This window comes from Stylophora pistillata, chromosome 7, assembly GCF_964205215.1.
Source record: "Stylophora pistillata chromosome 7, jaStyPist1.2, whole genome shotgun sequence".
NCBI classification, from domain to species: domain Eukaryota; kingdom Metazoa; phylum Cnidaria; class Anthozoa; order Scleractinia; family Pocilloporidae; genus Stylophora; species Stylophora pistillata.
The window spans coordinates 10364942-10382968 of NC_142525.1; the positions used below are offsets into that span (position 1 = coordinate 10364942).

At 39.2% G+C, this 18027-nt stretch overlaps 2 protein-coding genes across 3 annotated transcripts; one reads left to right on the forward strand and one right to left on the reverse strand.

The window, feature by feature from the left end:
- Positions 1-7789: 7789 nt before the first annotated feature.
- LOC111338832 (uncharacterized) lies at positions 7790-15130 on the forward strand. The gene is given in 6 exon segments (XM_088726536.1): positions 7790-8471; positions 9376-9540; positions 9944-10054; positions 10429-10638; positions 10954-12689; positions 12692-15130. Coding segments are annotated over 6 exon segments (3480 nt in total). The 3' UTR covers positions 13268-15130.
- Positions 14954-17428, reverse strand: LOC148726575 (uncharacterized). Of its 2 annotated transcripts, none has more exons than XR_015989221.1 (2): positions 16454-17428; positions 14954-15650 (listed from the first exon to the last, which is right to left on the reverse strand). XR_015989221.1 is itself a non-coding variant. In XM_088726555.1 (2 exons), the coding sequence occupies exons 1-2, from the start codon at positions 17362-17364 to the stop codon at positions 15647-15649; spliced, it is 717 nt and encodes a 238-aa protein (XP_088582681.1). In that variant the 5' UTR covers positions 17365-17428; the 3' UTR covers positions 14954-15646. The 2 variants fall into 2 exon arrangements, 1 of the variants encoding a protein (XP_088582681.1); XM_088726555.1 differs by having other exon boundaries at positions 16652-17428.
- Positions 17429-18027: the final 599 nt, after the last annotated feature.

Consider the following 18027-nt stretch of genomic DNA (forward strand, 5'->3'; position numbering starts at 1 on the left):
GAAGACAATATTTACCTTTCAAATTATACCCATGAAAGTCATAGTTTCACATTTAATTTCTTAAGCTTGGCCCACTAATGCTGTTACACTTCCAGTTAAAAAGTAGTTACACTGAATTTCAATATCTCATTTCTATTAAATTCTGTCACAGAGGTACAGCAGTGTGTTCATTCACCTCAATGAATTCTCCTTCCAACTAGCAGAATAATCCAGATTCTCAAATTTTCTTTCTTAAGTCTAAGCTTTTCCATTACACAATGCTTTGCTATTTCATATTATTTTACTGACCCTATATTCTCTTATTGTATAATTTTATTTTTAAGAATTACACTGACTAGGGGGCCCCTGATACTGACTTTTTTTTTTATCGTATCGATGATTTCCAAGCTCTTGTATCTCAAACAAGTGTTTCTTAAGTATCATTGAAAGTGGCAGTTGTATTTATTTCTTCGTTTTAATAGGTATTTTTTCGTAATGACCAAGCTATACTTTGTACACCCTCTTCCAATTAAAACAAGAACATTAACAACAAAAATGCGTAAGCATTTTTTCTCATTTTTAATTGGAACTCGGAAGCCATCTCATTAAATTTGTCAACGATAAATATTCTTTAACGTTGGGAGATAGGGGGGGGGGGGCGGGGGGCGACGGAGGGGTGAGGAGAGAGAATGCAAAACGCTATGGGTAAATTATAAAATACCAATCTAGCGTCAGTAGATGCTCGTTTCTAGTTACAAGACACGAGTTAGAAAGCGAGGTAACTAAGCTCTAGAAGGGGAGAAGAAATTAAGGTATGACGAAAGGTTTGCAACCTTTCCTAGTGACCTGAGGAAATCTGCTGGGAGCAGAGAGGTCGGATCGGCTTCAGCCGCAGAATTCTTAACGACAGATTCATAGACACCACTTTTACTTGTTGAACAAATAAAATGGATCGTAACCAAACTTACTTACAAAGCAGCTCTCGTAGTGATATCACTCACAATGTATATGAAGTTGGCAGACGAGGAAAATAAAACAAACATGTTGAAAGTCATGATTGAAGAAAACGGAAGAGAGTAGAAAAACGTAATAGTTACAGATAACAAATTGCAACAAATCTTGAAGAAAACAAAATAAAACCTGGAGAAACAGAAAGGAAATTGTCCCTCCCCATCTCTCTCCATTAGTTCTCACTGTCAAAACTCATTTCCAGTCTTCCCTCGCAGTGGCTTTTCATGTTTGACACCATATATCCTTAGGGGAAAAGAAATTAAAGCAGGAAAAAAATTTGCAGGACAAAAGGTAAGAGAACTAACTTAGTCACATGAGAACTCAAGTTAGTTTATCATTTGGTGACGGACGTTTTATATTTTTTACCATGTTTTGGTATCATGTTACCTTTTAATAATGATGATGATGATGATAATAATAATAATAATAATAATAATAATAATTTATTCATAAAATGAAAAAGTACCTATCACATGTTGCAGAGAATTTCAAAAAGAAAAACAAAATTACCACCTACAATTACCTAATGAGCTAGGTTAAATTTAAAAATTAGTCAAAAGAAATAGGAGGTCTTCACTCGATTCGCGTTTAATTTCGACCGGCGACTAGATTTTTCTCACAGATTGTATTCTGTGACCTCTCGTTTAGGTGGAAGGTTTCTTAGACTAAAAATGTTTCTCTCGATATTTTATCTTGTCGAAAATTTTCTTATATTGTTTTTCTAATAGATTAGGTCATACATGTTGACCGACGTAGATATGTACCCCTCTCGTAACACCTATCAGGAACAATGTACAATCGTAAGCTCTGCATTAACAGCACCGCACACCAATAGACCATAGGTCAAATCAGAGATAACTAGACTTTGATACAGATAGTTTAATTCTGCCTGAGCAGATTGAGCCTGAGTATTTATGTGCGTAATACCAACTGTGCAAAGACGACTCCCTTGTTTGAAGTATGTTTGAGTGCGCGTGAATCTGTCCCGTTTAGGTCTCCATTCGTTCGTCCGAAGATCAGTAAAAAGGGAAACGAATTGGTTTAAACCCACATCACTGTCTAGGCGAAGAGTTGACCCTTAGAAATCACAGGTACAGATAGAATAGTCGAGTTATTCACTCTGAAGTGATTGCTTGAACTTTAATAATCCGTTGTTGATTTACATCACTCGCATGAACATGTATGATTATGTCAATTTAACATGAGCTTTTGGAGAGTAACGTCTGTTGAACATATATTTTATACATTATCCACAGACTTCCCTTCTCAGCCCGATCGATGAGCTTTATTAGGTGTCCTGGGTGTATTTATTTCGCTTGAAGGAACGTTCTCGAGAACATCATGTGAAGGGTAAGTCGATCAATGATGTAATAATTGTGCGCACTGAAAAGTCATCTTATTATGAATTCATTTTAACGCTGAGCGTCTGTTTTGCATTCGGACCAACTGCATTACCTCCGTCAGTCGTTTCTGATCTAGACAAAGGACAGGGAAATGCTTTGGTGAAGATCGGAAACGTAATGCGTCTCAATGAAGGCGGAAGCTGCTATTTTAACGTACGCGAGGAAACAGAAAGTGAAACTACCCCCTGCAGTTCATCTTCCGGTGCCAGAGAAAGACTTGCTTTTTCTAATTCGATGAAATATTATCCGAGAGCTCGCGTTAGGTATAATTTGTCAATGTGTTTTATTTTTAACAAGATTACCGTGCCTTCAAATTCAATCTGATAAACCACATACACTTAACATTTAACCACAAGTAAAGTGATTCTTAACTTGAACTTCCAAAATCCGTTGTTGATTTATTTCTCTCGTGTAAATTATAACTCGGATCTTGAGATAAGCGTATGTTTAACGTATATTTAATACACCAGCTACATATTTTTCTTTTCAAGACTATTGCTGAGCTTTTGTAATTATTATTATTAATTATTATGAGTGTAATTATTTCGTTTGAAGGAAAGTTCTCGAAAAGATCATGTGAAGTGTAAGTCGATGAATGACGTATAAATTTATACGCAACAATAGTCAATTTACTGGAAATTAATTCATTACTAAGTGTTTATTTTGCATCCAGACCAACTGAATTGCATCCAACATTCGTTTACGATCTAGATAAGGGACAGGCAAATGCTATAGCGAGGTTTGGAAAAATTAATTCGTAACAGTGAAAGTGGAGGTTGCTATTTTCTTCCGCAAGAGGAAACTGAAAGTGCGTAAGTCCTGACTTGCTTTCTCTAATTCAGTACAGTGTTTTTCGGGAACTCTAGTGAGCCATTATTTGTCGTTGGGGTTCTTTTAACAAGACTTTTTGCTTTCAAATTTCGTCTAATAAACCACTCACCATTTGACCACAAGTAAAGTGTGGACAAATTTTGAAGGAAGCCTTTATTTATGAAAAAAAAACTAATCAACTAATTGAATTTGACTAATTTCAAATATATCTCATACTTTATTCATAGAGGCTGATAAATCTAAAAATCCAAAAATATAATAATAACAGAGAGGCTTTCTGATACAGAAAACCAAAAAGATTGGAAGATTTCCAGAACAAATAACCATTGGGGAGGGATGGAAAGGAAAGAAAATAGGTTCTTGCTGTGTAAATGAGGTTCAGTGTGCTTTAGAGAGCTGGGAAATTGAACAACTGAATTCTAATTCCAAAGCGATGATCTTTTCAGTACCTTAGCACAGCCTTACTATTATTAGCAATAGGAAAACTAACTAACAGCCTACACTGAATAGTCTGCTAATGTTATGCGTCTATTAGTCAAAACTTCAACATCTCCCACCCCCCCCCCCCAAGCGGTGAACCCACACACATTTGACTGTCGTCGGTGCTCAGGAGGGTAGGGAGTGTGAGTTTTGGCATGATGGGTTGGGGAATTTGAAATGGGAGTGGCAAGTCTTTCAAGCCGTGTAAATACACAACTTTTATCTTTTAATATGGAGATGTTTAAAGGTAAAGAGTTCACTTTTGCAAGTGAACAGCTAGTTCAGAAGAAATGGTCTATAAGGTCTACAATGTCTTAGTTTTTAACATTTCAATAGTCAAATCAGTCCCAAGTCAATGAGCAGAAAGTCACAGTTTCTGATCTTGCCTAAAAAATTGACCATCAAACTCTGCACTTAGGTGGAGCGTTTAAACAGTATTTTGGCCCCGAGGTAGGGGTTTTTGAGTGAATCAATCCTCTAAAGGTTAAATGCCTAGGGGAAATGGAAAATGGGGCCATCAAATAGATAGATTCCTTAGTTTATTGTACTATTATGCTTCTGGGAATCAAAAGTGGCTTTTTGCTTGGGTCCAACGTGAAATGAAACATCCTTTTTGGTCAGTTTCCTTAACAGTTCTGCGAGAGTCGCAAATTACAAGGTGAATCTGCTGCTGTCAGTAGTTAGCCAGTTTAAGGTACTGTTGCAGACTCCTTTGTTTCTTGTAGAGCTCACGTTTTTCCTTTTCTTGGAGCTAATTCCTTTTTCTGATTGAAGAATACCAATAAACAGGCGTATGTCAACATTGAAAGTCAAACTGTGCCGTCTGAGGCTAGCTCAATCGGTAGAGCGCCGGACTGTTGTGCGGGAGGTCGAGGGTTCAAGCCCCGGCCGGACTAACACTCAGGGTCTTAAAATAACTGAGGAGAATTTGTTACCTTTTTATGATATCAAAAAATGGATAGATATTCTAGTCTTTTCGGATAAGGACGAATAAACAGTAAGCCCCGTCCCCTGCAGGGTTAGGGGTAGGAGACGTTAATTTGCCACGCACGAGATTACTGTGTGATGGATTTCCTCCCCTTGGGTTGGATGGGTGGGTTTACTGGGCCCGCAGTAATTGGCGCAAAGTGTTGCGGTGTCCCCGCTTGTCGGCGAATCTAATAAATTAAATTAAATAGGTGTTCCATGGTTGAGAGTCGCCTGATTTGGGCCATGCGTAATGCTATCATCACAGAAAATGTCGACTCCCTCTATTTCAGATAGAGCGGTAGATATCTCAAGTTGATACAACTCACTTGCCGAGCTGTATCAGCTGTTGTATCTGTGCAGCCCTTTATGTGTCACGAAGGTGGTGATCTTATGCGGCTCTTGGCTTAGTTCCAGCTAGTGGTTTCTCCTCTTTAGATTTACCATGCTAAATATCTTTGAGCCGTTCATTTTGTAGGAGCTCATATACTGTGGGTTAGCGACCACATATTATGGGCTTGTTAGCCACTGCTTCCATTGTAGTCCCAACGTGGCAGCCTCTGACTGACAATTGAACTTAGGAACTGTATTTGAAGCTCCATTTTCGTTCGAAGACATGTTTTACCAAACTTATGCTGTCTCTATGTTGTCCTCATGCCGTGCTTATCTTGTTGCCAAGGTTGCGTTCTCTCACGACGTAAATAACCGATAAAATAACACAAATGCACTCAAACAAGTCAACCATGTGCTCTACATATATATTTTTCAATCCCTACTTATTGCTCTGCCTCATTCCTTGTTACATAGTACAAGACACCATACTTGTCTTTGGAAATTAGTATATTCACGCTGTCCGTCATAGGCTTTGCGGAGTTGATCCTACCTTGGCTTTCAAAGAACCCTTTTGTTTGCCTGGCTGTTGTAATCATTGTAGGAATGTGGCTTAAAAATATTTTTTTCAAGCTTTTTGGGTTTACTGGTTGAATTAAGCAGTTGCATTTAGGCTTGCAGAGATTGTTCCTCTCAGGTGCAATTGACATATGGCCTGTGTTTTGCTAGCCTGCAGTGCAGGCGGATTTTGGCGGGGCGAGTGGATATTCCGTTCAGGCCGCCATCTTAAATTAGAAAAACAGTGGAGAGTTGGGGCGAGGTAAAAAATTTACCAAGCTAGTGGAAGGGAGAGAGAAAAATTGTGGATGAGGGAGGGGGAGTGGAAAGAAAAATTTTCTTCCTCATCCCACCACCCACTCCGACATTCTCGCATTTTCGCCCCAATTCTTCCAGTCTGCAGCGAATCCAACATGGCGGCTAAACACTCGAAAGATGAAAACTACCAAAACTGCCTGCGCGACAGGCTAGTGTTCTGCAGATTTGTATGGCGTTCAGTGTTTTGGTGAAGTCGTAGGAAAACCTGATGTCAAGCTGGAGGACTTTTACTCGTGGTTGAGCTGATAATACTTGAATACATTATCAGAAAGGAGATATAATCCCCAAGTGACATGGTGTTAGTGATTGTGGATGACCATCAAACTAGTTCAACACCCACCACAATGTAGTTTCAACATTATTATTATTGGGTTTGTCCTTGTGTGAGTGAGGATCAATGATGCCTCAAAACTTTGCTAATAACTATTATCCTAACAACTACTTTGGTCATTCTAAGAGTGGCCGTTAAGGAACATATGCTCAGTCTGATCATGCAATTGTACAGATTCATTTTTTTTATAAATGGATCTTCTTAATGTTATGGAGAATGGCAGGTTTATTTGCACTACCGCCCCTGCTGGCTGTGACTAGATGTTTATTCTGCTGTATATATTCGTTAGAGGAAGCTAGGAAATATGGCTTTGATATTGGTGAAAAATTGATAGGATTGCTACACTTATATCCTTGTTATAGTAGTCAGAATTTCTTACTGGTAGATTTAGTAAATGTTCCCAAGTGGTGGTGTATAAGAGAATTTTTCATCTTTTGAGCGGGGCCTTGATGATGTTGGGATTAATGTACTAGGACACCAATTGGAGAGGCAAAAATAAGCGTCAGTTATGCTGTGTATCACATGGTTAGATAGATCATAAGGTTGTTGGTGAGCCTCATAGTAATGAGTGGTCATGGATGATGCTTGTGCAGTTTTGTTACCTGCTAGTGACTTTGTATATAAGTAGCTGTGTCATTGCAGGTTCAGTTGCAGATGGCGGTTACTTCTCTTGTCTTTGGATACTGCATGTGGAATAAGGTTGGTTGTTGAATTTCTTTGCCCTTTTAAATGTAACCACAAGTGGTGAGTTTTGCTGTTAGACACATTTTTGTGAGTGGAAACATTCTTTTTAAGGAGGTGGTAATATTACAGCCTGTTTAGCCTGTTACTTGCACTCTTTTGTTCCAGTGGTCAATGAACTGGGATACCAAATTAAGAATACTTCTACATGCACTTTAATTGCCACATTCCACAGGCTACTATTCAGTGATGGTTGTGAACACAATAACCTGAAAGAATATCTTTCTCAAGTTGTTGTTTAGATGGTAGTTCCTAGTGTAGTCATGGAATTGTTCTATTGGCTGACCTGGTTAAACACCGACTACCTTATTGATGACAGTTCTCCTAACACAGTGTAGTTGCATTGATTTTCTATGTTGGGGTGGCGATTGACCATGCTTCTGCAACTTGTGCTTCTAATGACTGAGTTCAGGTGCAATAATCTTAGCAGGGATGGAGGTTCCGCTTGCTCGCTTCTATGTTGCACTCTAGTTTATATTTTTGTCTTTGCCCCAGGATCATGGTGGAGTTATGGAGGTTTTTAGCTTAAGGCCTAATTGTTACGCTGGCAATGGTCAGATCTTTGTGGGGTTGCATGAAGTAGTAGAAAAGGGTGTGGCTTTTGTTTCAATTCAGGTGGTGGAATTGTTGTTAGACTTTTCCTTGCACTGGGGAATGTGTTTAGATGAGATATCTCTGATCAAACCTCTTATTAAGTCGAAAAAATAGTTCTCTTTCGATGGTGTTCTGTGCTCGAAACGACCTATAAAATGACATCATAATTTGGAACCACTCTCGGTCTCAGTTGGCTCTCGGGAGCTTTGTTTTCTTCTCTTCAAACGGTTTTGGTTAACAGTAAGTAATGTCAATTCCACGTTTGACAGGTTACCCTGGTAAAGACAGCTTTATGGCTACGGGTACAGCGCCTTTTACGTCTACAAAAGAGACTACCAACTATGCAAGGCTCTGCCGCCTCCTCGTGGATGTTGGATCACAGGTATTGCGGTCCACTTTTGACAATGTACATCCACCAGCGACTCTACACACAGTCTTGGGAAGTACATCTGTGCATTACTCCACATTACAGTCACTGTACAAAGGGAGGAAGAAAGTGCTAAATCCCACACAATGGGGGAAGTTGTATCCAGCTCATTCACCTGTTTCGTCGGCAACCTTCGATATCACACTTTTAACGGTGCTTCTGAGAAATATCTGTGGCCTGAGCCCTCCTGCCACGGGATGGGATCATCTTCCCCCAGCTACAAACAGAAGCATCGCAGATGACATCGCTAAAGTGAAGTATTACAGGAACGCTATATACGGCCATGCCTCTCAGGCTGCTGTGGATGACGTTAGCTTCAGTGCTTACTGGCTGGAAATACGAGAGGCACTGGTGCGGCTGGGTGGGGCTCATTTTCGAGCAGATATCGACATTCTTGAACACGATTGCATGGATCCGGATATCGAAGAGCATTATCGCCAGCTGATGAAACAATGGAAGAAAGATGACGATAGCATCAAGGACAAACTTGAAGAGATTGAAGGTACAGAAAACATTGTGCAGTGCCATATGCACGAGTCAGAAGGTTATCAAATTACATATCAATATTTTATTTTTTCAGACAGCAGGGTGAGACAGCTCTTGATGTATACATTTTTGTTGCAACAAGTCACATTATGTGGAATGTTATACTAGCGTTATGTGTGAAAAATGAAGAATTGAACTGCCTCCCGGTTAGGAACCGCCTCCCGGTTAGCTCAGTTGGTTAGAGCGCCGGATTGTGATGTGCGGGAGGTCGAGGGTTCGAGCCCCGGCCAGACCAATACTCATGGTCTTAAAATAATTAAGGAGAATTTGCTACCTTTCAATAATATCAAGAAATGGATAGATATTTTAGTCTTCTCGCAGGGTTAGGGGTAAGGAGACATGTGGTGGATGTCCTCCCCTGGGGTGGAATGGATAGGAATTATGTCTGCTGAAGATGGGCTGTACTGCTCTTTGCAGATTAGACATTTAGATTTAGAATGTAAAGAGTTATTACGGTGCGTCTGTGTCAGACCTCACACCCTTAAGAAACGCGCTTAGAACCATTGGAGGAAACAAACAAATTGATCCAAATTCCCGTAAGTATGCTGTCTTTTCATTGTTAGCATTGTTGTGTATTCATTGGCATGTAGCAGACTGCTGGAGAGTAATTGTGTGATTTCACTAGTTCGCTACGCTCATGAGTGAGCGTAGCGAACTAGTGAAATAACGAGTTCAAAACTTGGAGGGAAATCCCTTAGCTACAAGCAGCTATGTCTTATTTTATTTCTTTTAATTAACACGACCGAAATTCGAGAACGACCTAGGATTGAGATTGGTGAACTGTTTCATTGGCATCAAATTAAGACCTAAAACTGTAAAATGTGCCCATGAAATTTTGCACAACTCTGGTATATTTCTAGTGTCGCTGGAAAAGGTGAGAACCATTGTGGAGAGAAACTTCAGAGACACGATTGAGAAGATAAAGAATGAAATGAAAACAATCGAGAAGATAGAGTTTGAAATGAAAGAGATAAAAGAAAAGCTTGGTAGTCTGACGGCCTCAGAGGAAAAAAACACCGATCAAGGTTAGTTTGTAGTATGGGCAAAATAAAGCAAAAAATTGGCCATACTGATACCAGACTTTTCGGTTCATATCACATCTCTTGAGCCTGGCGACGGTATTCGCTTGCTGTCAGGCAATTCAGCCTATTTTGGTAATGTACTGATGTAAGACCACAACTATTATTTTTCGTTAATTAGTTAACACAGTCTAGTTAACCAAAATACTTTATTCAAACTTCCTATCAGCTCTCCGACAGAGTTTCTTCGTCAAACATCAATGAAGCAGGACCTTAAGATTCTAGAGCGTTGTCTAAATTCAGACCAAACAATAGAGGAAACGGAAGGATCTCATTGTCTCACTCTTCTTTTGATGAATAAAGTGACTCTCACTCAGACTAAAAATTCCAATGTTATTCTAAACGTCAGAAACCACGGGAGGATCCCTTGAAAAAATTGCAAAGATGGACAGTGAACTGAAAGAGGTGAAGGAAAAGCTTTGTACTTTGACAGCCCCAATGGGAGAAAGCAAGGATGAAGGTGAGTTACAATACAGATAACACTTATTCTGCTTATTGTTAAGTGTTCATTACTTGAAAATTAAGCTCTAGCCAATATGTTTTGGATGTGACATAGCGACCATCCTATCTTAAAGAGGTTTACTTTTTTTAATTTAAACAATTTTTGGAAGAGTCTCTAAGGTCTGCGTTCATTGCCTTCAATGCATTAAGTGTGGTGTGCACTTCACAACTGGCCATCAGAAATTCATAGTAACTGCCTTTGTAAAATTGCTTGTACTGTAATTTTGGGGGTGGGGTTCGGAACCTTCCAACTAAAAAGCAAAGAACTGTCCTTCGCAAGGCATCGGCATAAAAGGATTGTGACTTCTCTATAACTCGTAAAATTTGTCTTAGATCCTACAGGAAAAATCAAAGTTTCGATGAAGGAAACACTTATGAGAATAGAGAACGAAATAAAAGAGATGAAGGAAAAGTTGGATTTCCTGATGGCTTCAGGAGAAGAAGGCAGGGATCGAGGTCAGTCGTCTGTCAGACCGCGAGAGTACAACATCAAACATTGGAGTGGTACCAAGTTGAGTTCGATGTCGGAAACTAACATTATAGGTTCGACTGAATTCATAATCTAATAGCTTTTGATCCTCACCCATTCTGAAAAAACTTTGTAGATCAGGTTTTCCATCATCAAAACTCATACTCGAAAATGTTTGGCAAATCAATTTACTGCTATTGGATAGACTGGGATCTTAATGGTTATCCTCCTGCAAAACTAGAAAACTATTCCATCGATCAAGTAATTTCTTTGACAGTGGTGCCTAGGTCATACAATTGATTTAAATTCAGTTTCTTTCAAATACATTAGAAATATCACATATTTTTTTCCGCATTCTTTAGATTTCTCACCCATTTTGCTTTTTTAAGGAACTTTCGATCCAGTTGAAGTTATCAACGGAATTTGCCAGCTCTACAAGACTCGCGAGGGATGGCTTTCACCGTTTCCATGGTGTGAAGAGTTTCAGTTTTTTCTTGGCAATATTTTTACAAGGCTCAAAGTGGTCAGAAGAAAGAAAACGAGAGGAGAAGTCACCGACATGTTTGTTGACATGTCGTCTATACTGGACCCAAATGAGCAGTGTTCAGCGCCGAGAACAGTGTTGATTGAAGGGGATCCCGGTATGGGAAAAACCACCTACTGCAAAAAGTACGTCTACGACTGGGCCACAAGGAAGCAGGAACCTCAGCGATGCTGCCTAACAACATTCAAAGCAGTGTTGTTGCTGAAATGTCGAGATATCCATTCTGATGTTTGGGAGGCCATTAAAGATCAGCTTCTGCCCCGAGATATCGATGAAAAAGTCAAACAACAGTTCTTTCAGTTTATCCATGAAAATCAGTCCAGCACTTTGTTGATACTAGATGGATTGGATGAGTTGTCTTCCGGAAAGTTGCCAATGTTTTCGGAATTAATTGAAGGAAGGGTACTTCCCAACTGCCGCATAGTTGCAACAGCGAGACACGAAGTTGGAAAAAAGGTGAGAAAAAACTGTGACACGCTGCTCGAGATCGAAGGATTCACTGAGGAACATGTTGACAATTTTGTCATCAAATACTTTAAAGATAGGCTGGGTTTAGCCACGAAGCTCTTGGAACGGACGAGGCGCGATAAAAACCTGAGAGAAATGGCAGCCAATCCTCTAAACACAGCACTTCTTTGCCTTTTATGCGAAGAGTTTGATGGTACACTCCCTGAAAACAAAGCTCAGCTGTACTTGGATATGGTTGAATGTGTTTTGAAAAGATATGAAGAAAAGAGAGGACAATCAAAAGTGAATGCTGATCTGACAAACCTTTACAAACCGCAATTGAATCGCCTCGGGCTGGTAGCTTTGAAGGGTTTACTGAACGACAGATTGGATTTTGATGAAAGCGAATTGGGAAACCATGCAAAAGACTTGACTGCATTTGGATTTCTCTCAATGCAGCCTGGTGGCAGCAAATTGAAACCAAAAGTGCATTATGCTTTCCTTCATAAAAGTTTTCAAGAATGCTTTGCAGCATTCTTTATTTGTTCTCAGATCCAAAGTGAGGAAATCACACCTGAAGAACTAGTTTCCGACGAAAGGTATTTCGGTAAACTTAAACAAGTACTTTTGTTTTTATGCGGAATTTTAGCCTTGCAATGCGATGAACACGTTGTGGCTCTTGTGAACAGTTTAACAAACCAAGTCAACAAATATGAAGGCAACGGTGCAAGCGTTATATTAGAGGTAATTAGCGAAAGTAAAAGAGAAAGAGATTTTTCCTCACAGTTAGCAAAATGTTTTGGATCTGGTTTGAACCTGACCAATTTAGATTTGTCGGGGAATTCTTTTGCTCTTGCCGGTGCTACATCAATTGCTGAGGCAATCAAAGTCAACAAGACTCTGACCAATTTGGATTTGTCTGCGAACGAAATTAGTGATACCGGTGCTACATCAATTGCTGAGGCAATCAAAGTCAACAAGACACTGACCAACTTGAATTTGTCTAAGAATTTTATTGGTGTTGTTGGTGCTACATCTATTGCTGAGGCAGTCGAAGTCAATAAGACTCTGACCAATTTGAATTTATGTGGTAATTTTATTGTTGATGCCGGTGCCACATCTATTGCTAAGGTTTCAAATGCAAGAAGAGTCTTGCCAATTTGGATTTGTTTTGGAATATTAATTTTATTGCTGTTGCCGGTGCTACATCTATTGCTGAGGCAATCAAAGTCAACAAGACTCCTACCGATTTAGATTTGTCTTGGAATTTTATTGGTGCTGCCGGTGCTACATTTATTGCTGAGGCAATCAAAGTCAACAAGACACTGACCAACTTGAATTTGTCTAAGAATTTTATTGGTGTCGTTGGTGCTACATCTATTGCTGAGGCAGTCGAAGTCAATAAGACTCTGGCCAATTTGAATTTATGTGGTAAATTTATTGTTGATGCCGGTGCCACATCTATTGCTAAGGTTTCAAATGCACGAAGAGTCTTGGATTTGTCTTGCAATATTAATTTTATCGCTGTTGCCGGTGCTACATCTATTGCTGAGGCAATCAAAGTCAACAAGACTCCTACCAATTTGGATTTGTCTTGGAATTTTATTGGTGCTGCCGGTGCTACATTTATTGCTGAGGCAATCAAAGTCAACAAGACTCCTACCAATTTGGATTTGTCGTGGAATTTTATTTTTCTTGCCAGCGCTACATGATCATGAGGGGGGCATTGGGGCCTCTTGGAAACCGCAAAACCGGAGAAAAAAACCTCCAAAACCGAAAAACCGACGAAAAAAGGCAGCAAAACCGAATACCGCACGCAAACCTGACAAATCCGCTACGCTTTCACCTTTAAAGGGGTCAAAAAGGAAAAAACTGAAAACCGCATCAGAGTTTACGTGAAAACCGAAAACCGTGACCAAAAGGGAAATGTCTCATCCATTAGCAAGTCGAAAGATTTGAAGTATATTTTAAACTTATAGCGACCACATGACCTGAACGGCAAGGTGCGATGTTTTCGGAATAAATTATTACTCATACTTTCCACGGGTAGGGACGGGTTAACAATACAGTTATAATCAAACTTCGATCTCTGCTAGCGGTCATTCCTTTGCTAATGGCATGGAATAATGACCGTTACCCCTTGTCTGGTATGAATTTTACGAAATGGATCAAAAGCTTGGTTTCATTTCTTGTTTAAACAACTAGTGCTTTACGATTAATGAACTAATCAAATTTGTAAAAGATATATATTTTTTTTAACGGGTTAGCAGAAAGCACTTTTATCTAGCTGTCCAACATTACTCTAATTTGGATCATGACCGAAACATAATCAAACCTTCTTACAAAGCATCTCTCCTTATGAGATAGCTGTTAACGCGATGTCACTTATAAAGTTGCCAGATGATGAAGAAAAAAACAAAAACAAAACACAAACATCCTATTGAATGACTAATGAAAACGGAAAAGCGTAGTCACAACGCAATGGTTATAGCGAAAACGAAAGAGCAAAAATATTCTTAATCAGTCATAGTCATTTCTCTTCCCACAAAGACATAACAATGAGATAATAATTAATAATAATAATAATTGATCAATTTATAGATAGGGAGGGAGGAAGGAGGGGAGGGGAGGGAGAGGAAATCGACTGCTTTCTTTCCGTTGAACTGAGTGTAATTTAATCGAAAATGGTATTGATTCCCTGAATTAACATGCTCTCGAGCTCCTAAGAGATAGCCGCTGCACTCACGGACGGCTGGAGCCGAAGTGTGTAATTAAGTGTTATTTGCTTCCTCACCTCGAAATTTGTGTTAGAAAGTAAAAGTTAAGCAGAAATCAGTGTTCGCAGGTTTCGAAATAGCAACAGCTAAAAGAAATTGGACGATGAAATAGATCATAGTTAATAGAGGGGTCTGGGGGTCTTGTTCTTCAACCTTGACGGATTATATTGATCGAATTCATTTAAGAGCTATTAGAATTATTTACAACCTACCCCATAGCATCCACAGTGATGACATCATGAATTCTCCACACTGAAACTCTATTGTTTCATTTTACATCAGGAGACTTTTAGTTATTACGTACAATATCTATCATGGAAATAGCATCGAGCCTCTAAATGACTTAATAGTGAAATCCGAGACTCCTTATGACTTAAGAAAATCCCTAAAAGTTAAGGTTCATAGACCAAGAACAGAAATGGGAAGATCTTCGTTTAAGCACAGAGCTGCACTATCCTGGAACCTCCTTCCCGAAGACATGAAGAACTGTTCAAACTTAACTTCTTTCAAGAGAAAACTAAGGGAAAATAAGAGAATTCTGAAATCTATCAGTTTTGCTAAAGCTTCCTGCAGCGTTTCCAACAAGTCTGTTGACTTTAAATACTTTTAACATTTACTCCGTATTGTTATTAATATTTATTTCTTTCAATTGTCATTATTTACATACCCATTTTCGGTCTATTCACTAATTAGGTATTTATTAATTGATACTTTAATTGATGCAGGTCCACATCAGGACGTAATGTCTTGCCTATCCCTCAACCTGCCTTATTAAATAAACTATGATGATGATGATGATGATGACGTACTGACAGTGGAGTCTGATGTAAACAGATCCCAGAGACATAAAATGTAGACAATAATACTCACACATCTCGAATTCTTCGGGTGAAAAATGCTTCTCGCAAGTGTAGACTCGATCGTTCTTGATTTGCTCCCTAAAATTGGAGTCAATTACCCGAGTTTTCTTGAGTTTTCCGAGCCAAGATTCGCGCCTTTCGCGATGTTTCGTGTCGTCTGCTTTTGGCAGTTTCCAAATTCCAATTCCTTTGGTCCGCCTCCACGATCCACAGCCAAAGACCGCACAGTTTCGGCCTGGCATGGTATATTATAAAACTATATAGTTAAAACTCCAATAATTATCTCCATGTAATCAAAAATCTACGTAAAGTAATACTTCTTGTCAATGTCTTCCCCATGCGCTCTCTATTCAGCTGGTTGACTGTGCACTCTCGTGGTGACGTCATAGGGCCAAAACGAAAACAAAGAGATACTCCTTTGATGTTCGCTGGGTCTCCTAACCAGTCCCCTCTATTAACTATGAATAGATATAAAGATAAAAACAGATAAAGAAACAGACGACAAAATCAGCTGAAATTCATGCAAACGCCAACTGGAATATAAGAATTGCAGGTCAGTTGGAAAAATGAAGTGTCGCTTAAAATTCCAAGAAAAGACATATTGTTAGTTCACATTTATGTCGCAAACTGGTGGGAAATTATAGTTAATTAGAACCATTCGGTTTTGAAGTATTATTCAAACACGTTATAGAATCAGTTGGAAGTATTCATGAAGTTTTAGATTTCATTTAAGATTTCATTAATTTAAATAGTTTTAGGCTCAATACTTAAAATGAATATCAATGATGCAATTCTTTCTCGATGAGGCCTCTTTTGAGCTACAGACAAAAATGGTCTTTCGTTTGCAAATATGGGCACAGTCTTCGTAAAAATCAGCTGAATAAGTCAGAATATGGCGCGGTAAATATCAGATTGTTAATAATTTATCCAGAGAAGAGAATCAGACATAGTTCCACTACAGTAAGCAGATACGGCTAATTATCATAAATGTGTCAGCCATTCAGCGTGCAGTACAAACTGATACCGAAAGCATCTTGAATTTAGAGCTTCTATATCTTCTATTCAAGCATACTCAGTTTATTTCCACCAGTCTATTTCATGTCAAGCTTTCTCTTTCATAATTAAGGCTCATTTGTTTCAAAATTAGTCCCATTCGCGCGTAATTCGTGTGCGATTTGTATATCAGTAAGATCGCGTATCGTGAGTATTCTTTTTAACTACAATTTAATTTGTTTAGTGTACCGAATTTTCCCGTCGATACCTGCTCAATTTGTTTTCCACGAGTGTATATAGTCCGTTTCAAGTTTTCTCTTTATCCCCGGATCGGAAAACAAGCTTTTGCATTGGGATGACAAATGGCGTGGAATCCGTCGGCCTTAACTAACAACCGTATTGACTTTCTGACTGAATTTGTTTTTTTTTCTCTTTGAATATCAATTGTGTTCAGCGAGATACAAACCCTATGACTAAGATATAACATCGCCAGTGTTGGTACTGACAGGACGAGCCTCGATAGGGTTTCCCTAATCCAAGTATCACCAACACATCTTCTTCATCAGCAACAGCTGGAAGCGCGTCGTTGATGGCAGTGATCAGGAAAATAAATGGCTTCTGACGCCCATCTTCTATTATTTCGCATCTTCGTTGGCTTCGATCGGAGTCAAACAGAGTATTTAAGTTTTTTCTTGTGCATCTGTATATACCAACAGACGGGCACCGAGTGTGTTCGTGAAAGTACTCGCCGTTAAATTCCTCCCTGTTTCCAAACACTTCTTTAATAGTCTGATGACTATATTCTACGAGAATGTCGAACATGCCCACATCGGACAACCTCGTTCCCAGGGCCTTTTCCCTTAGTTGCACATCGGAGCTTCCTGCCGCACCGAGGTAATTTACAAATACATTATCTTGCAGATGAGGATGTGAGATTTGAAGAAGATCGCGGTTTTTTTCGAAAAGGTGTACCTCTCCGATCTGAAGATCGGGATCTTTAGGAAGCCAGGCGGAAGTACTTTTCCTCAACGTAGGCCTTATAAATTTACCCTGCTCCAGATCTAAGCCGATGTAACAAACTCCATTGTTTCTCTTGGCTTTGACGATGATCAACAGCGTCAATGAGTTCTTTGACATTCTAAAGGAGCCAGTCCAGGCCAGCGATCTTTTCAAGGCCATCTAGTCACGATTTTTTACTAGAACCCTTCAGACCGAATCTTCCTTAACTTACTTGCTGATGTGTATCAAGCAAGCAAGCAAGCAAGCAAGCAAGCAAACTTTATTTACACAGGGTAGCCCATTCAGCTCTAAGGCTGGTATCCATAGGGGCCCTGTATTGAAAATAATTTACATCAAATTTCTAGAATAGATATATATGTATATATAATGACTAAGATTTTACAACTACATTAACAGCCTAAAACTACAAAGCTAAAACACAATTAAAACATAACATAGTAAATAAAATATCAAAATTATCAAAATTACGGTAAAAGGAAATGTTTTGCTCGGCGATAGAACGTTTGAATGTTTTCACTCTTCACAATGTTTAAAGGAAGTTTATTAAAAATTTCTGCGCCAGTAAAAAGAAAGGTCCTTCTCCCAAAATTCTGTTTTACTTTTGGTAGGGATAGCCTTGGAAATAAAGCCGGCAGATGACAACATTACAAAGGTCGTCCGTTTGTTACTGAAAACGTACCCATCCCCTCCCCCGGACGAAAAATTCTGAACAGGGAAGATTTCTTCATGGAAGGAGGCCAGCCTGTTCAATTCGTGGTTTTAAAAAGTTTAAAGGGATGAAGACTGCAAAAGCGGTCTATTGAATTCTTAAAACTCCGTTCG

Excerpts from the sequence above, each read along its gene's own strand:
- LOC148726575 (XM_088726555.1), bottom strand. The coding sequence starts at position 17,364 with ATGGCCTTGAAAAGATCGCTGGCCTGGACTGGCTCCTTTAGAATGTCA.